Source organism: Vombatus ursinus, unplaced genomic scaffold, assembly GCF_900497805.2.
Source record: "Vombatus ursinus unplaced genomic scaffold, bare-nosed wombat genome assembly UNPS02014802.1, whole genome shotgun sequence".
Taxonomy (NCBI): domain Eukaryota; kingdom Metazoa; phylum Chordata; class Mammalia; order Diprotodontia; family Vombatidae; genus Vombatus; species Vombatus ursinus.
The window spans coordinates 9,961,708-9,978,632 of NW_020954580.1; the positions used below are offsets into that span (position 1 = coordinate 9,961,708).

General features: G+C 40.1%; 1 protein-coding gene across 1 annotated transcript in view; it reads left to right on the top strand.

The window, feature by feature from the left end:
* The first annotated feature begins 671 nt into the window (after positions 1-671).
* Positions 672-16,925, top strand: part of BARD1 (BRCA1 associated RING domain 1) — a 142,444-nt gene continuing 126,190 nt past the window's right edge. Inside the window, exon 1 of the mRNA XM_027873777.1 lies at positions 672-829. Coding sequence (XP_027729578.1) covers positions 672-829 — 158 coding nt within the window. The remainder of the gene's footprint in view (positions 830-16,925) is intronic.

A 16,925-nucleotide genomic window follows, 5' to 3' on the forward strand; every position in this document is an offset into this window, starting at 1 on the left:
TTAAAGATTATATTTTAATTAAGTTTATTAAAATTAGGAACTGCACTGACTTCTTGGGACACTCCTGTATAACAAATTCAGCCACAAAGTTTTAAGTGTATTAAAGGCTAATTAAAGATGCTACTTTAATTAAGTTTATTAAAATTAGGAACTGCACTAAGACTTTTTGGGACACCCCTATATAACAAGTTCAGCCACAAAGTTTTCGGTGTCTTCCAGCTTAATTAAAGACGACACATTTTAGTCAACCTCATTAGCATTTAGAGCCGGCGTTTAAGACTTTTGGGGGACAATTAAAAAGAGCGGCAGCCCAGAAATCCGCGGTTTCACAGAAGATGCTGCGGGCGTTCACTGTAAGGTCAAGTTCAGGTGAACAACAAGCAGCGCGCGGACGCTGAAATTCACCCCAGGTCGGGGCAGGGCGTCGGCCTGACACCCCCAGCTGGGCTCCCCCAGCGCTCCGCACGGGGATGTCCAGGGGCGCCTGCAAGGGCCTCAGTCCCCAGGACCGCCCCCTGCCCCGCCTCCTCGGAGGCTTTTCCCGCGCTCCGCGCCCCGCCCCGCCCCCGAGCGCGCGCGCACGGCTGCCGGCAGTTGGCGGGACCCCCGTCCCGGGCCAGGAAGTTTGCAGCGGCCCGAGAAGTTGGCTTTGCGTGGCGCGGGGGCGCGGGATGCAGCGCGAGCCGCCGCTGAGGGTCCGCTCCGGGAACCAGCAGCGGCCGGAGCCCGCCATGCAGCCGGCCGGAGGAGGGGGCAGCGGGGCTGGAACCTGGGCCCACAGCCGCGCGGCGCTGGAGCAGCTGGAGACGCAGCTGCGCTGCTCGCGCTGGTAACTAACGCCGGCCCCTTCCCCTTCCCGCCCCTGGGGCGGGGGGCGTTGTGAGCAGTGCCTACCCCACCCCTAGCTTCCCCCGGGGCCCCGAGTCCTGAGGGACCCCCGGGAGCAGAGCCGCCGGGCCCGGCCCAGGCCCGCGTCCCCGGAGGGCCCCCGTACCCCGGCACCCCCAAAGAAACTTGCGTCGTTTGTAGGCTCTGCTGTTAGTGATGTTGGATTGCTTGTTTTGGTCTGAAAACCAAAATCTGGGAATACAAATAGAGAAGATACAACTACTACGTTTTATAGAATTTTATTTCCTTTAGCTGGGCGATCAGGACTAAATGAAAAAGGAACGCAGCAAGAAGGAAGAATGGCCGTGGGTAAAGCGTTAGAAGAAAACCGAAGGTCGCAGGGGCCCTGGTTGTGTAACCAGTGGACCCTCTCTTGTCACTAGGTTGGGGGTGGGGCTTAGCACGATTGTTGTTGATTGGGAAGGAAGGCTCTAGTGTTTCTGTTCCTGGGAATTTTAGAGTGTTGGTTTGAGTTTGAGAGTCATGAAGGGGCCCACCTTTTTTGCCTCCATGCCATTACCAGGGTTTCCATGGCATCTCTCCCTTGGACTTGTTTCTAACCTTTGGGTTAGAACAAATAAATAGTTGGGGTTAAAATAAATTTAAAATGAAGTAAATTATAAAGGGATAGCAAATAAATATAGTACAATCATATTATATTTCTAAAAATATAAATATAATTATCAATATATATAAAATAGCAATAAATATAATACTTGTTTTTAAATGTAAATTGATGTGTTTTTGTTCATGCCTTTTGGTTTTCAGATTAAAAATTAAACGCCACAAAAACTGTTGCACCAGAGAGAGTGGCTTTGTTTGTTTGTTGAAAGGAGGATGATTTAACTTCTTTTTTTTCCCCTGCCTTGGCAGGTTTAGTTAATGTTAGTTCTGCTTAAATTTGCGTGGAAAGATGAGGATTTTGATTCTGCCAACTGAGAATTGGAAGCTAAAAACTTGACAGTGTTCGATGCAGTGATAATGGAGAGAAAATAGTTCCTTGGAATACACACACAAACTTGTCTCTTTTTTCTGCGTTTGTTGGGGGTGCATGGGGGATGGTGGGGTTGGTTGAGAGCAGTCAGCTGTGTAAGGGTAGTCTGATTTAAAATCCTGAAATTTACTTTTCACTGATGTCTTCCTCTTTGCTCATCGGATGTTTTATTAGACTGTAGAAAGGAAGAGACTTAAATTTTCTACTACTGCTCGCTTATTTAAAAAATGAGGAAACTGAGGCCCAGAGGCAAAGAGCCTTGCTCACACAGGTAGGTAGATAGATAGATAGATATAGCTAGATTAGATAGATAAATTGAAAAAGGATTTACATGTAGCTAGATGTTAGATAAATTGTGCTGTTAGTATAAATTCAAGCAAGTCATGAATGTGTGATGATTCCTCTAAGAAACGATGAAGATGATGGCTATAGAGAAGAATAGAGATATTTACATAAACTAATGCAGTCAACAAGCATTCATTAAGCACTTAATTAAGTGGATTGGCACTGTGTGACTCAGTCTGGAGAACTCATCTTCCTGATTTAAATCTTGCCTTAGATATTTACTAGCTGTGTGACCCTGGGCAAGTCACTTAACCCTGTTTGCCTCAGTTTCCTCATCTGAAAAATGAGCTGGAGAAGGAAATGGCAAACCCCTCCAGTATCTCTGCCAGGAAAACCCCTAATGGGAACATGAAGAGTCTGACTGGACTTAAAAGGATTGAACGTCAACCACAAATAAAAATCAAAGCTTTAAAGAGGAACTTAGGTTCTGATGAGGGAAGACTAGATAAAAGAGGAGGCCTGGTTTTCCAGTGACTGAGTCCAAGTTTTTTTTTGGGGGTGGGGAGAAGGGATATGAGGAATGTTGGCACTGGGTTGTGGAGATGTCTGGGGAGTGTCTTATAGACTGGCTGGGGACAAGATGAGGGCAAAGCTCATCATTGCAGGGTAGGCAGAGCTGGAGGTTTGCAGGAGAGGAAAGTGCAGTTGATATCAGGAGTACAGGTGGCATGGTGTGGAGATGCCTGGGGAGTTTCGTGGAGGCTTGTTTTGGTGTTATGGGGGAAGGGTACATTCCTATAGCACCTACTATGTGCCGGGCACTGTGCTTATTTGATCTTCACACCAACCTTCCAGGTAGATGCTGTCAGCTGGACGGAGCCAGGCTCTGACCAGTGGGTCGTAGAGCAGAACAAAGCAGGCTAGAGAGAGGAGAGTTAGGAATCAAACAGAAGTTTCATTTCAAAGTGAGGGAAATGGCTTGTAAATGAGGAGGGGAATTAGACACATGTGCTGGGGCTCTGCCCCTAATTGGGGGACCTGGTAGTGTGGCTAAAAGCCACTACTTATACCAGTTGCCAGGTCTGTAGTCCTGACAATGAGGGCTGCCAATGAGACAAGTTTGGTTCATAGCAGGGTTTCATGTCCCGTGCTTGTCTGAGCTCGGAAAACACCTGGTGCTGGTCAAAGCAATACAGTAATTGTGTGATTTTGCCAGAGTGAGAGATCATTCAGAGGGTGAGCGCAAAGGATTGTTGTTATGCCAAGCTCAGGGCACAGCTTGCTTTCTGGGCCCTAACTAGGGAAGACAGTGTCTCCTAATAGTATCTTGTCAGTGCAGTTATCTATTAAAGCTTTGGAACCTAGGGCTTCAGATTTCAAATACATAACATACTGCTTCTAACTCAATGCACAGGATGTGAAGCCTAAAGTAAAGGTAATTTTAGGTGAAAGGTGAAATTACCCAAAGTCTGGGAGAAGGACTTTCCTTTCCCTCTCCCCTTACCTTACCGTCATGGGATACTGGAAATGAATAGAAAACACAAGTGTAGGCCCAGAGAAAATGATTAAGTGGCAAAATATTATCTCCATTGAAGCAGGAGTCTGGAGGATTTTTGAAGATAGGTAATTTATCTCTGTCAGCCCCAAGCACTAATTTGGGAAAGGAGGGGGAAGGAGACATTGAATTTGGGAATAGGTCCCAGCTAACTAGACAAGTATGAATATTCACAAAAGTAGGGAATAGCGATTTTATTAGTTTTATCAGCCAACTGAATGAGGCAGTGGATAGCTTAGTGGGTGGAGTGCCTGGATTTGGAGATCTGATACTTTCTAGCTGTCTGAGTGACCTTGGGCAAATCATTTCCCCTCTCTGAACCTCACTTTGCTCATCTGTAAAATGGTCATAATACCACCTCCACTGACTATTTTATCGGGTTATTGTGAGGCTCTGAGATGATGTATATAAAGTACTTTGTAAGCTAATGTAAAGTAAATAGAATGTAATGTAAACATAAATAGAAATCTTATTTTTCATTATACTGTAAAACCAAATGGGTGTAGAGGAAACAGGAGGGGATTTGGGGAGGGTGATGTATACTCTGATTTTGACTCTCCTTACTGTCTTGGGCTAGTCACTTTCCTTCTGTGGTCATCAGTTTCCTCAAACAAAGAAGGGGGTGGAGTTGGACTAATTAGTTTCTGAGGGCTTTTTCTACTCAAAAATCCCATGATCCTATAAATCTTGGTCTTTGAATCCATAGTGACCTAGGAACCTCTTGGTAATTGGGTTTTCCTGGGGTCTTAACAGAAATGAAAGGTGTTTGTTTAGCCATCAGTGAAGCAAAATACATTTGCTATTTTGACTTGTATATTTTCGGAGTCTGGCTAACAGGAATCTGGCTCCCAGGTTTCAGACTGACTGGTGATGGAGTTGTATGGTCAAGCCTTCAAGCAGAATCAGCCCCTCTGCCCTTTTCTCTAAACAGCCTAATGAATGAGGAAAAAAAGGACATAAAAAGATTCCCCTCCAACTACATCATTTCCTGATGGCCGGCAGAAAGGAATGAGAAAGAGGAAGCCTAGATAATTTCCAAACCAGATAATAGATTTCTGGACCCTTCTGGTCAACAAGAATTTATTTGGTGCCGACTGTACATGAGGCCTTGTGCCAGGTACTGGAGGTACAAAGGTAATCCTGCCCCAGATAGGACAGTTTGATAGTATATGCTTAAATTCTACTTGGAAAACTGACTTTTTCAGTATTTCAACGGGAAGTTGGCTACAAAAAGTGTTACTTGAACAGAGGTCCTTCAGTACTTTGCACAGCTCTGCCTCACTTAAATCCAGCGCACTGTCAAGTCAAGACATCAGCCTTGTGATGTTACGGGTCCTCTTATAGAACGTAGGATGAAAACAACAATGATGTTAATGGGGGATGTAGGGGGTGCCCTGTGGATAGAGAGCCAAGCCTGCAGTTAGGAAGACCCAGGTTCAAATTTGGCTTCAGACACTTACTGTGTGACCCTAGGCAAGTCACTTGACCTCTGTTTGCCTTACTTTCCTTATCTGTAAAATGGGAGGTAATAATAGAACCTACCTCCCCGAGTTGTTGTGAGGATCAAATAGTAATTTGGGATAATAATTGTAAGGCATTTAGCATAGTGACAAACACACTGTAGGTGATACAAAGATAATGGTGATGATGAAAGGCATCTTGGCACAGCTCAAATTAAGGCCCAAATTCTTAATCCTTTAGCTGTTTATTCTAAAGTCTGTCATTCTATAGTAAAGATAATTACTTTTGTTTTTCCTTTTCTTCCTTGACTTAAAAATAAGCAAATAAAAAAAATAAATTTGCTTTTTAAGCAAATAAAAAAAGCAAATAAAAACAAACTAAAACTAATTAGAATGTAAAGAGGTTAGATGGTAATACTTGAGTTTTAGTTCTAAGCCTCTACTGGCATCCATTGTGTGTTAGACTCTCCAGAGAGAGGATACACATTTCAATTCAGCGAACATTTTCTGGTCCTGCCTGGTTACTGGGTACTGGGGATTCAGAGACTGAATAGAACAGTCCCTGACCTCAGGGATCTTTCATTCACTTAGTCTTCCTGAGTTCTTTACATGTACTGCTTCACTTAATCTTTACCAATTTCCTTTGAAATAAGTATTGTTATCTCCATTATGTTTACCATAGTGTCTCATGATGATGGTGGTGATGGTGGAGGTGCTTGTTTCTCTTCTAATTTTTTTTTACCATTTCCACTGGATGTTTTCTTCACAGAATTCAATAGTCAGGTGAAAAACTGAGGTTCCTGGAGCTTAATCAAGGGCCCAGTTAGAGCAGTTCCCCAACCCCCAGGAATTTAACTCCCAGGCCAGTGCTCTGGAGGCTACAACCCATTCACATCTGGTTGATAATTCTCCAGTGTAAAGTTAATTTAGTGTTCTAGGGGTAGTATTCTCATATACTTCTGCGGAAAAGCAACAAAATACTCATTTTTTTCTAGAGAATGAGTTGTGTCAAATGAAGTCTTGTTTTGTATCAGTTTTTATTGTATTCTGTTGAGGTGTTTTAATCAACAAGCCTGCTAAGTGAATTGGGTGGGTGGGTGAAATTTACTAGGCACCTACTGTGTGCCAGGCACTATGCTAATTGCTGGGAATAGAAAAAAATTAATCAGTTATAGACATCCAAATAGTGGATATGGAGAAATAACATTTACATGTATACAAGGTATTGGGCATGGGAGGTAGAGGGAGGGAGTAGGGTGAGGCCAGCAACTGGAATGGCCTCATCTAGGAGGTATGGCTTAAGTTGAGATTGAACAGGGCTAAGGATTTCTAGAAGTGGAAGTGAGGCCAGGGTACTTCTGAGGTCTGAGGAAAGGCATAATGACCGGAGAGAGAGAAGTAAGCACGGGGAGAATTAATTCCACATAGACCATTTTGCCTTATGCAGAGTGTTTAAAAGGGAGTAATATGTGCTCAGCCCAGAAAAGTAGATTGGATTCTTCTAGAGATACTTTACTAAACCTAGGGGTTTGTATTTTATCCCAAGGGCAAGAGGAAGCCCCTGGAGCTTGAGGACTGTCATCTTGGCAGGTTGTGAAAGATGGATTTAGGGGTAGAAGAAAGTTCGGGTAGAAAAGCCATTTAGGCTGTCATGATAGTCTAGGCCAGAGATAATGAGAGTCTGGACTAGAGGTGGCATAGTGGATAGAGTGCCAGGACTTGAGTTCAGATCCAACCTCAGAACACTTACTTAACTAGCTATGACCTTTGACCAAGTCACTTAAAAAAAAAAAAAAAATCACCATTTGCCTCAGTTTCCCCATCTGTAAAATGAGGATTAATACTACCGTTGTGAGGATCAAATGAGAAAATGTTCGTAAAGCACTTAGCATGGTGCCTGGTATGGGGTAGGCACTATATAAATTCTAGTAGCAATAATAATAACAATAGTAATAAATGATGATGATAATTATTATTCTTGAACTAGGGATAGTGCTGTTTAAGTGGAGAGAAAGGTATTAATATGAGAGGTGGAATCAGTAATGCTTGGTGGCTGATTGGATATGGTTAAGTGAAGGAAAGGAGTTGAGGATGACTAAGATTGTAAAGTTTGGTAACTACGTGGATGGTGGTATCCTCCACAAAATAGGGGAAATTAATTAAGAAGAGGGAAGTGGGGAGAGTGAGCTCTGTAATGGACATACTCAGTTTGATACCCCTATGGCACATTTAGTGAGAATAGTTCAACAGACAGTTGGTGATGTTGGGGCTCAGGAGAGACCCTGGAGCTGGATATATAGATCTAGAAGTCATCTTGATGGTAGCAGATGAGCTCATGGAGATCGTGACAGAATGAAAGTGACATAAAATAAAATCTTATAATCTGTTGCTTGCAAGAAAGACACCTAAAAAGCAGAGACATACACAGAATAACTACTAAGAAAAACTTTGCTATGCATCAGGTGAATCCAGAAAAGTAAGAGTTGCAAAAGTGCTATCAGATAAAAATGAAAATCATAGCACAAAAAGAAATAATGAGGAAACTACAATATTTTGAAAGGAACCATAGACCACAAATTAATATCATTATTAAACTTATGTTACAAATGCCTTAGCATCTGAAATTATAAAGGAAAAATTAATTGAATTAGAATAACAGGCAGAAATACAATAATAGTAAAAGAGACTTTAATGCTTCTCTCAATTTTAGATAAATCTAACAGGAAGATAAAAGGGAAAATACAGAATTGAACAAATTACTGGAGAAACTAGAGCTAAAAGACTTACAATGTCTAATAAATGGGACTGCTAAAGAATATACATAATTCATGCTACTACATAGAACTGTTACAAAAATTTACCATATGTTATGGCACAGATGTTGCAAATAAATATGAAAAGGCAGAAATAGTAATCACTTCCATTATAGGTCACAATGCAATAAAATTAGTAATTAGTTCAGGGTGATCATGAAGAGTTTCTGACATATAGACTATCACCAGTATTCAGCCCTCCTGAAATACTTCTCTTTGCAATACTTTGTATCTTTTAAGGTGTCTGAGTTTTCTGTTTTTTTGAGCATCTCTCTTGGCTCTTACTTCCATACCACTTAGGAGTTTGCCATTTGGAGATTCCATGGCTGATTTTTATCTGTGTAAGTGTGGCGATTACAAAGATCAATGCATCACCATTGTACAGCTCATCAGTGCTAAGAGTAGTAATTGAAGGCAGTTTCACTGCTAGGGAGAGGCAGCATAATGTAGTGGGTAGAGTGATGGGTTTGGAGTCAGCAACCTGGGAAATCCTGCGTCTGCCTCTTAATGGCACTAGTAGTAGTAGTACCTGTAATATGATAGGATTGTTGGGATTCCCAAGTGAAATAATGTATGTAAAGTACTTGGCATGTCAGTTGTTACTGTGATGATGATGGTGGTGGTGTTAGTGGTATTAGTCAATAAACATTAAACACTGTGTGCCAGGAATGGGTAACTGCAGTGCCTGAAGACTTGTGTTTAAATCTGGCTTTAGCCACTTACTAGTTGAGTGACCCTGGGCAAGTCAATTAACCCTGTTTACCTTAGTTTCCTCAGCTGTAAAATGAGCTGGAGAAGGAAACGGCAAACCATTCCAGTGTCTTTGCCAAGAATACCCCCTAAAAGGTGTAACAAAGAGTTGGACACCGCTGAAAAATGACTAAAAAAATATTCCAGACACTGTGCTAAGCCCTGGGTACCCAAATACAAATAAATACAAAGATAATCCCTGCTTTCTAGGAGCTTAAAATCAAATCAGGGAAGATAGCATACAAAGAAGAAGCAGAAAAAGTGTGGGAGGAAAGAAGATACCTTAGGAGCATGATGGGGAGTTCCAAAGACCAAAGTAGTCTCTTTTTTTTTTTTGGTTCCAAAGACCAAAATAAAGTCAAAATAAAATAAAAGAATAAAAATTAAAAGTCCAAAATAAAAAGAAAGACCTATAGCAGTATAGTTGGTGGGAAATGGGGAGAAAACTCTGCTGAACCCCTTCTTTAATTAGAAGCTCTGCTCTTCCAGTCCGAGGGGAGTAATGAACTGTGAGTACCAGATGTGGTTGGCTGGCTGCATTACAAGACGTGTTTTTTTGACCTTTAATGATACATAGGGCTCCAGAGTGATGTTGACTAATCTAGTAGGCCAGATGGCTATTGATATGATGTAGGTCCAGGCCTCCTGAAAAGTTCCAGAGCTATTTCAAAAATTAGAAAAAATGAAGTCAGTCCAGTTCTTCTTTGAAAGGCAACAGCCAACAATTAGTAAACATCGGAAAAAAAAACAAAGTAGTTTGTTCCCAAAGGAAGCCAGAGTTGACAAGTAGCATGGCAATGTATAATCCCAGGTTTCATGTAAATTCAGATTGTGACAGCTACTTAGTGAATTATAATAATTAAGTATGTATTTGCATTTTTGATTGGCTTCCAGTGATTTGGGGAATTTTCTAGTGTTCTTTTGTTTGTCTTTAGAATAACAACATAGAAAACCAATGTTCACTTTGTAGCTCTAAGATGTCTGTTGAGATGTCTTTTCTGTTCTGGTGAGTTTTTCTTTTTGGCTTTTCTGAGAGGGGTGGGATTGCAGAAGTCAGTTTTGAACTTTCTTGGAGTTAAGTGTTGGGGCAGTGGAAAGACCCTGAAATTTGGAGTCAGAGTCAGTCAGCAAGCATTTATTAAGTACCTACTATGTGCTGGGCATGTTATTAACTTTTGGGAATATAAAGATGGGCAATATAATATATATTTTATCTTATGTAATTATATATTATAATATGTAAAGATAGGCAAATGATAGCCCCTGCATCCTGGCAGCTCAGCATCTAAAGGGAGCAAATAACTATGTACCCCTCAGCGGGAAGTTGCTAACATCTGGATTCATCTCCTGGGTCTCCTTGGTTACATCCTGTGTGACCTCAAGTGTCACTTACCTTCTGGGTTGCTGTTAACTCACCTGTTATCAATTAAGGGGTTAAACTGAATGGACTTCAACCTTTCCATCTTTAAATCTATGATTTTGTGATGCCTTGGAGATCTTTTGTTGTTCAGAACCCTCCTTTTTTGATGAAGGATTCTCAGACATGATGCTTGCTCAGTTCCCGCTATGGATGGAGGATTCCTGGGAAATAGATGATGGACAGCTGTTTTCCTTGCTTTTTCACTTATAACCGTATTTGTTATTTATGTGCCTGAGATTGTTGTAACTCTTACATGGACTAGTAGTGTGTTATCTATAATTCACCCAGGACCTGAGGCAGGAGTTCTTTTCCTTCTAATACCTTTTCCACTTCTACCTGCTGATGCTCTCCCTTTCTTACTATCTGGCCCTCTCTCTGAGATATTTCTGATAGAATTCCTCCTAAGGCTGGGGTCCTGAATGAAGGGATGAATAAATGAATGAAAAAAATGTTAATTAATCGCTTACTATGTGCTAAGCAGAATACACACTTACTACTGGGCCATGAGAGGTAGCACAATGTGGATAAAGTACAAGACTTGAAGCCAGAAAGACCTGAGTTCAAATCCTTCCTCTGACACATACTGTCTGAGTTACCCTGGGTAAGGCATTTTTAAACTTGCAGTGTTCTAAGCAAGTGTTCTAAGATTTTAAATTACAGAGGTGGTACATTGATAGGGTTCCAATTAAATCACAACTCCAGTCCTAATCCCTATGTTCCTAGCACTTTGCTAAAGGGGGAAGTAGTTACAAAAGTAAAGACAATCCTTTTAATGGTGTTGGTTGGTTGATTGTTGTCCTTTTAATGGGATAGACCACACACAAGAGAGAAGGATGACTAGTGAAGGGCATTTTGGGTTTGTAAAGTTAAAGGGAAGGTGAATAAGGCCATATGTTAAGTGGGTTGATAAATTTCATCTAGGAAATATGGCAGAGCTAATTTGATCAAGTGTCTAGACCAGGAATGGAGGAGGGAGAAGGTTAGGGGGGAAGGGCATCCTCACTAGGCATTTGGGGAGTGTCCAGGGAGTAGGGAGTGAAGTGGGCAGAGTAGGCATGATGACTAGATAAGAAATATTCTTGGAGTCCTACTGCCTACTCTGGCTCTTGCTCATTTAAAGGAATATGTATTTCTTTAGAGTATAATAACCTTATTAGTATTATTATTATTAATACATGTATGTATATGAGTCACTTAGCTTTAGGGATCTAGTCCAGTCACCAAATTGGAAACCAGTGACATGCTTGCCTAACATAGGTAGCAAATAAATAAGCAGAAGTAGAATTCAAACCCAGTACTGACTGTAAAATGAAGAGATTTAACTATGCATCCAAATTTCCTTCCAAATCTGTTTAAATTTATGATCCTATAATTCTGAGTCCACCTCCGGTGCTCTTTCCACTATTACCACGCCCAATGCAATCAATGTAGCATGGTTCATGAGTATACAGTTAGGTATACTTTTATATATACTTTTAAGATGTTTTCCATTTAAAAATAAAACCCATTGTATTTTTATACAATGCATAGCACAATTCTCTTCATATAAGTGGTTAATAAATAATATTAAAATGAAGTTTTAGGCCACTGGAAATTTTTTTTCCTTTGATGATGCTTACCTTTCCCAGAAATAGTCCATCCTCCATTCAGCTGCCAAAATGATCTTTTTAAAGCACAAGTCTGACCATGTTATCCTACCTACTCAATAAATTCCATTGGTTCCCTGTCCTTCAAGGATCGAATATAAAATCTTTGTTTGGCATTCAAAATCCATCATAACTTTCTTCCCCCTTACCTTTCCAGTCTTCTTATACTTTCACAACTTCCCTACCCCCGCCATACTCTGATCCGAGGATTGCTGGTCCTCAAACAAGACACTCTATCCCCCAACTCTGGGCATTTTCACTGGCAAGACCCTGCATGCCTAAAACACTCCCCCCCTTCTTTGTCTACTCACTTCCCTGGCTTCCTTCACTCCCAGCTAAAATCCCACCCTACACAGAAATCCTTTACGTATTCTCTTTAATTCTAGTGCCTTCCTTCAATCAACATACATTTATTAAGCGTCTATCATGCACCAGGGCGCTCATGCTAAATCCCTCTGTTGATTACCTCCAATCCAGTATGTATCTTGTTTGTACCTAGTAGTTTACCTGTTATCTCCCCCATTGGAGTTTGAGCTCTTCGAGATCAGGGGTTATCTTTTACCTTTCTTTGCCTCCCTAGTGCCTAGCACATGGTAGGTGCTTAATAAATGTCCACCAGCTGACTGGCTGATTAAACAAATCAAATATCACTCTATAGTAAATTCTGAAGGAGAGAATATATTTATTTTACTATGTTGTACTTATGTTGCATACTATATTTAATATGTTATTACTATATTATTTACTTTATTTGTATATACTATGTAGTACTATATTTACTCAATTCAGGTTTATGTAAACTTTCAGGTTTACAAAGTACTATGTTCACCACCTTGTGAGTTAGGTATTTTAAGTGGTATCCCCATTGTAAGATGAGGACTTTGATGCTAAGGAGGTTAAATGACTTGTCCACCATTATGCAGCTTGTAAAGGTCTGAGCAGCAATGTGATCCCAGGTTTCCTGATTCCCAAGTTCAATCAAAATTAATTAAATTAATAGTAATTAAATATCAATATTAATTAAATTAATTAAATACTTACTGTGTGTTTTCAATGTTGTATCCACTATGGCCAGCATGACTCATCAGTGAGGAAACAGGAACTTTTTTATGTTGTAATGGGGTGGATGTAACTTGTACTTAATAGGTTGTCCAGGGACCCATAGCTTATAATTGGTGGAGGACGTGAGATTCAAATCCACTATGGGCAACACCCAAGACTAGTAGCTGCTTTAAATTGATCTGCTTCTGTGATCCCTGCCTAATCAAAGCAGCTGGACACTGCTTTTTAAATAAACGCTTCATTGTCCTCACCACTGCCATAGTCAGAAGTTGCATATAGTGGGTAATCAAAAAGTGTTTTGTGATGAAAGAACCATGGAAATGTATTTAGTAAAAGTGCTTTAAGTAAGAGGACTTTTACATGTCTCAGTCTGTTTGGGAAGTCAGTCAGCCCTTACCCAAATGTCATCTGCTTCTAGAGGAAAATTCTCAAGTCAGAATAACCAAACCCTTTCTGATTTACTTGGGTCTGCTGTTTCATTTTTCTATCTCTTAGGATGCTGTTTAACTTGTCACTAAAATGGATATCCTTTTAAAATTACTTATTAATATGGGAATTCTTTTTTTAAAATAAATTTTTATTGATTTTTTTTTACATAACCAAAATTTCCTCCAAGTATTCCTCTCCCTTCCCAGAGAGCCACCCCAAATAACAAATAATATTTTTTAAAGTTAAAAAAGAGAACAAAAGAAAAAAAATAAGCAATATTGATTATTGCAAAAATCTGAAAATATGTGTAATGTACCATATTTGTAGACCTCCAATGTCTGCAAAGGAATGGAGTATCTTCTTGGACCTTTTCTTTGGAGTCATGCTTGTTATTTGTAATTTTGCAACATTCACTTTTTGCTTTTTTTGTATGTATGTTTTTCTTTCTACTTATATTGTTATAGTCTGTATATATTGTTTCTTGACTCTGCTAATTCTGTGCTGCTCAGTCATATAGATCTTTGCATGCTTCTCTTATTACACAATGATATAATACATTATATAACATAATTAATTACATACATTATTGCATAATTGCATAAATATATTCTCTTATCAATTCATCATTTCTTAAGAGTACAGTAATATTCCATTACATTAATGTGACCACAGTTTGGTTAGCCTTTCCCCAGTTAATGGGCATCTACTTTGTTTTCAATTCTTTGCCATCACAAAAAAAAAAGTACAGCTGTAACTGGTTTGGTGTATTTGGAGACTTTCTTACTAATGGATTCCTTGGAGTATAAGCCTAACTATGGAATCTGTGGGTCAAAGGGCATGGACATTTTAGTCACTGCTTAACAATAAAAACAAAATGGGCATTCTTAACAGAATCCTTAGCTTTTGGTGTAATTGTCTCTGAAATACTTGATCTTCCTCACTACTCTTCCCTCCCCCTATTTTGGGAGTTTTTATTGTCAAGTATTTTTTAGTTTTAATTAACATTTTTGTATATTTCTGTATTAAATGAACTTTTCTCCAACTTTAAATATCTTAAGACCCTTTGAAATAGAAGGCATTATGTAATCATCTTTCTTAGATTAAATAGCATCTGATGTCTAACAGACAACTTTGCTTCTAGTTAAGGAGAATTTTGCCTCAATAGAACGTTGCTTTTTTTTTTCTCCTTTCTTTTCTGTGTGCAGAGAATTTGCATATCATTAGGGCCTTCATTTCTTAAGCTTATTTTTGTCACTGCTTAGTTCTTGTAAGTCAAAGGATTATGACAGCAGAGACCTTTTCTCATCAGCTGCTTGTGATGTCATGGAATTATAATGGAAGAGAAGGGGGAAAAAAGCAAAATCCTTGAATTTTCAAGGAACAGAAATCCTGTTATGTAAATATCCTTTGTTATATAAAACCCAGCAGTGTTTAAAAAAAAAAAAGAGGCCTGAAATAGTGTCTAGGAAGTGGAAATCAGCAGATTAGAAGTAACCTTCGAAATCACCTGGACCATATCAGATCATAATGAGTTTCTCTACAGTTGGCCATTTCATTCATTAATAAGCATTTGTTGGCTATCTACTGTGGGCATAGAGCACTCTGGTGCTAAAGGGGAGTGCCTTAGAATTGTACGGCTTGACCCTGGCCCTCCAGGATTTTATAGTCTAGTTGAGGAGATTGGCATGAAATAGTTTATGAAGACTAGTACAAGTTAATGCTTAGTTTAGAACCTACAGACCTCCTGCTTAATGATTTGGAGGGGCAAGTAAGTGGTTTATGGGATTAGAACTAGATTTTGTGGGATAGGTGGGATTGAAGAGGATGACACAGGTGTGTTGTACAGAGTTTTGAACTTGGAGAGTCTGTCTCTGCCATCTTAGGAAGTCATTTAATTGCCCTAGGTTTCAGGATTCTCATCTGTAAAAGGGGGTGGGGATGGGATGCAGTGTATTTGATGGGACCTCTAAAATCCCTTCCAACTCTCGCTTTGGTTCTGTGGTTCTGTTATCAAAGTGGTGGAGGAGGAAGAAAGGGCGTTCATGGGTAGTAAAATCCTGGAATGGGGAGTAGGAAGTGATGGGTTTGGGGCAGGGCATAGTAGAGAGATTTGTATAACTCAGAGGAGAATGTTTTTATTGAAGAAGTAGGAGATAGTGTTGAATAGGTAATAGGGGGGTGGATAATAGAATACCTGAGTGCCAGTTAAGAGTTTTAATATTATTGTCCTTTAGGTGTACTTGCTATGTACCTGACACTGTATAAGTAAGACATTCCCTTTCCTTAAGGGGCTTACTATGTTTTAATGGGGGTGTTGTCCTGTTGTTTAACTTGTATCTGACTCTTTATGACCCCATTTGGGGTTTTCTTGGCAAACAGAAAACCACTTGGCAAAGAAAAAAACCACTGGAGTGGTTTGCCATTTTCTTCTCCAGCTTATTTTACAGATGAGGAAACTGAGGCAAACAGGGTGAAGTGACTTGTCCTGGGTCACATAGCTAGTAAGTATCTAAGGCTGGATTTGAACTCATGAAGATGGGATCTTCCTTATTCCAAGCCCAGTACTCTATCCACTGTGCCATGGATAGCTCTTAAAGTGGAGCTAAAAAGTCACAGGCAATGGGGTGGGGAAGGGGTGTCAGAAGTGGAAGCTTGGTCTGGATCTGTAGAAATCTCACTTATCTGAGCCCAGGGACCCAAGGGCAGAATCCTGGGGGTTTTGGTGGGAGGGAAAATGAGGATGGCTGGAGTGGGAAGTATCCTGATCTTGTAATGACTGTTGAAAATGAATGAATGAATGACTGAATTAAAAAGCATTTATCAAGCACTTAGCTTGTGACTAGCTCTGGGCTAAGCACAAGGGATAGACTTCCTTTGGTGGTCTCTCAAAGCCTATGGACTCCTGAATAATGGTTTGTTTCCAATATTTTCAATTAAAGGAAATGGTAAATTTTACATAGAGGTTAGTGAAAAGTAAAACAAGTTCATGAATTCGCCTAAAATCTATCCATGAGCCCCAGATTAAGGGAGCTAGGACACCAATACAGATATCTATAATATACTCCAATATTTGTTAAGTGTGGGGCAGTTAAGTGGTGCAGTGGATAGAACACTGGGCTCAGAATCAGGAAGACTCATCTTAATTCAAATCCAGCTTCAGACACTAGCTGTGTGACCCTGGGTGAGTCATTTTCACCGTTTGCCTCACTTTCCTCCTATATAAAATGAACAGGAGAAGGAAATTGTAAACCACTATCTTTGCCAAGAAAACCCCCAAAGGGGTCACCAACGCAACTGTAAATGACTAAAGCACAACAAATAAAGAGAATGTCTTAAAATAACCATGGTCTAAAAAAGCCTACGGACTTCCCAAAATAGTGGCTTGTTGCCTGCATTTCAGCATTGTCAGCCTGGCAGAAAGAAGAAGGGTCTTACTTAGTCAGGACCACAAAGACATCTGACATATGTACCACTCATTTTTATCAAGTGAAATGTGATAGAAAAAGTCAGGTATTGTGAGTTTTTAAAAAGTAATGGCTTGTATAATGTCAGTGAACACCCTTTTAGATCTCTTGAGAGCAGGAATGTGGTTGTATACTCTGCTTTTGTGCCGCTTCTGAAAA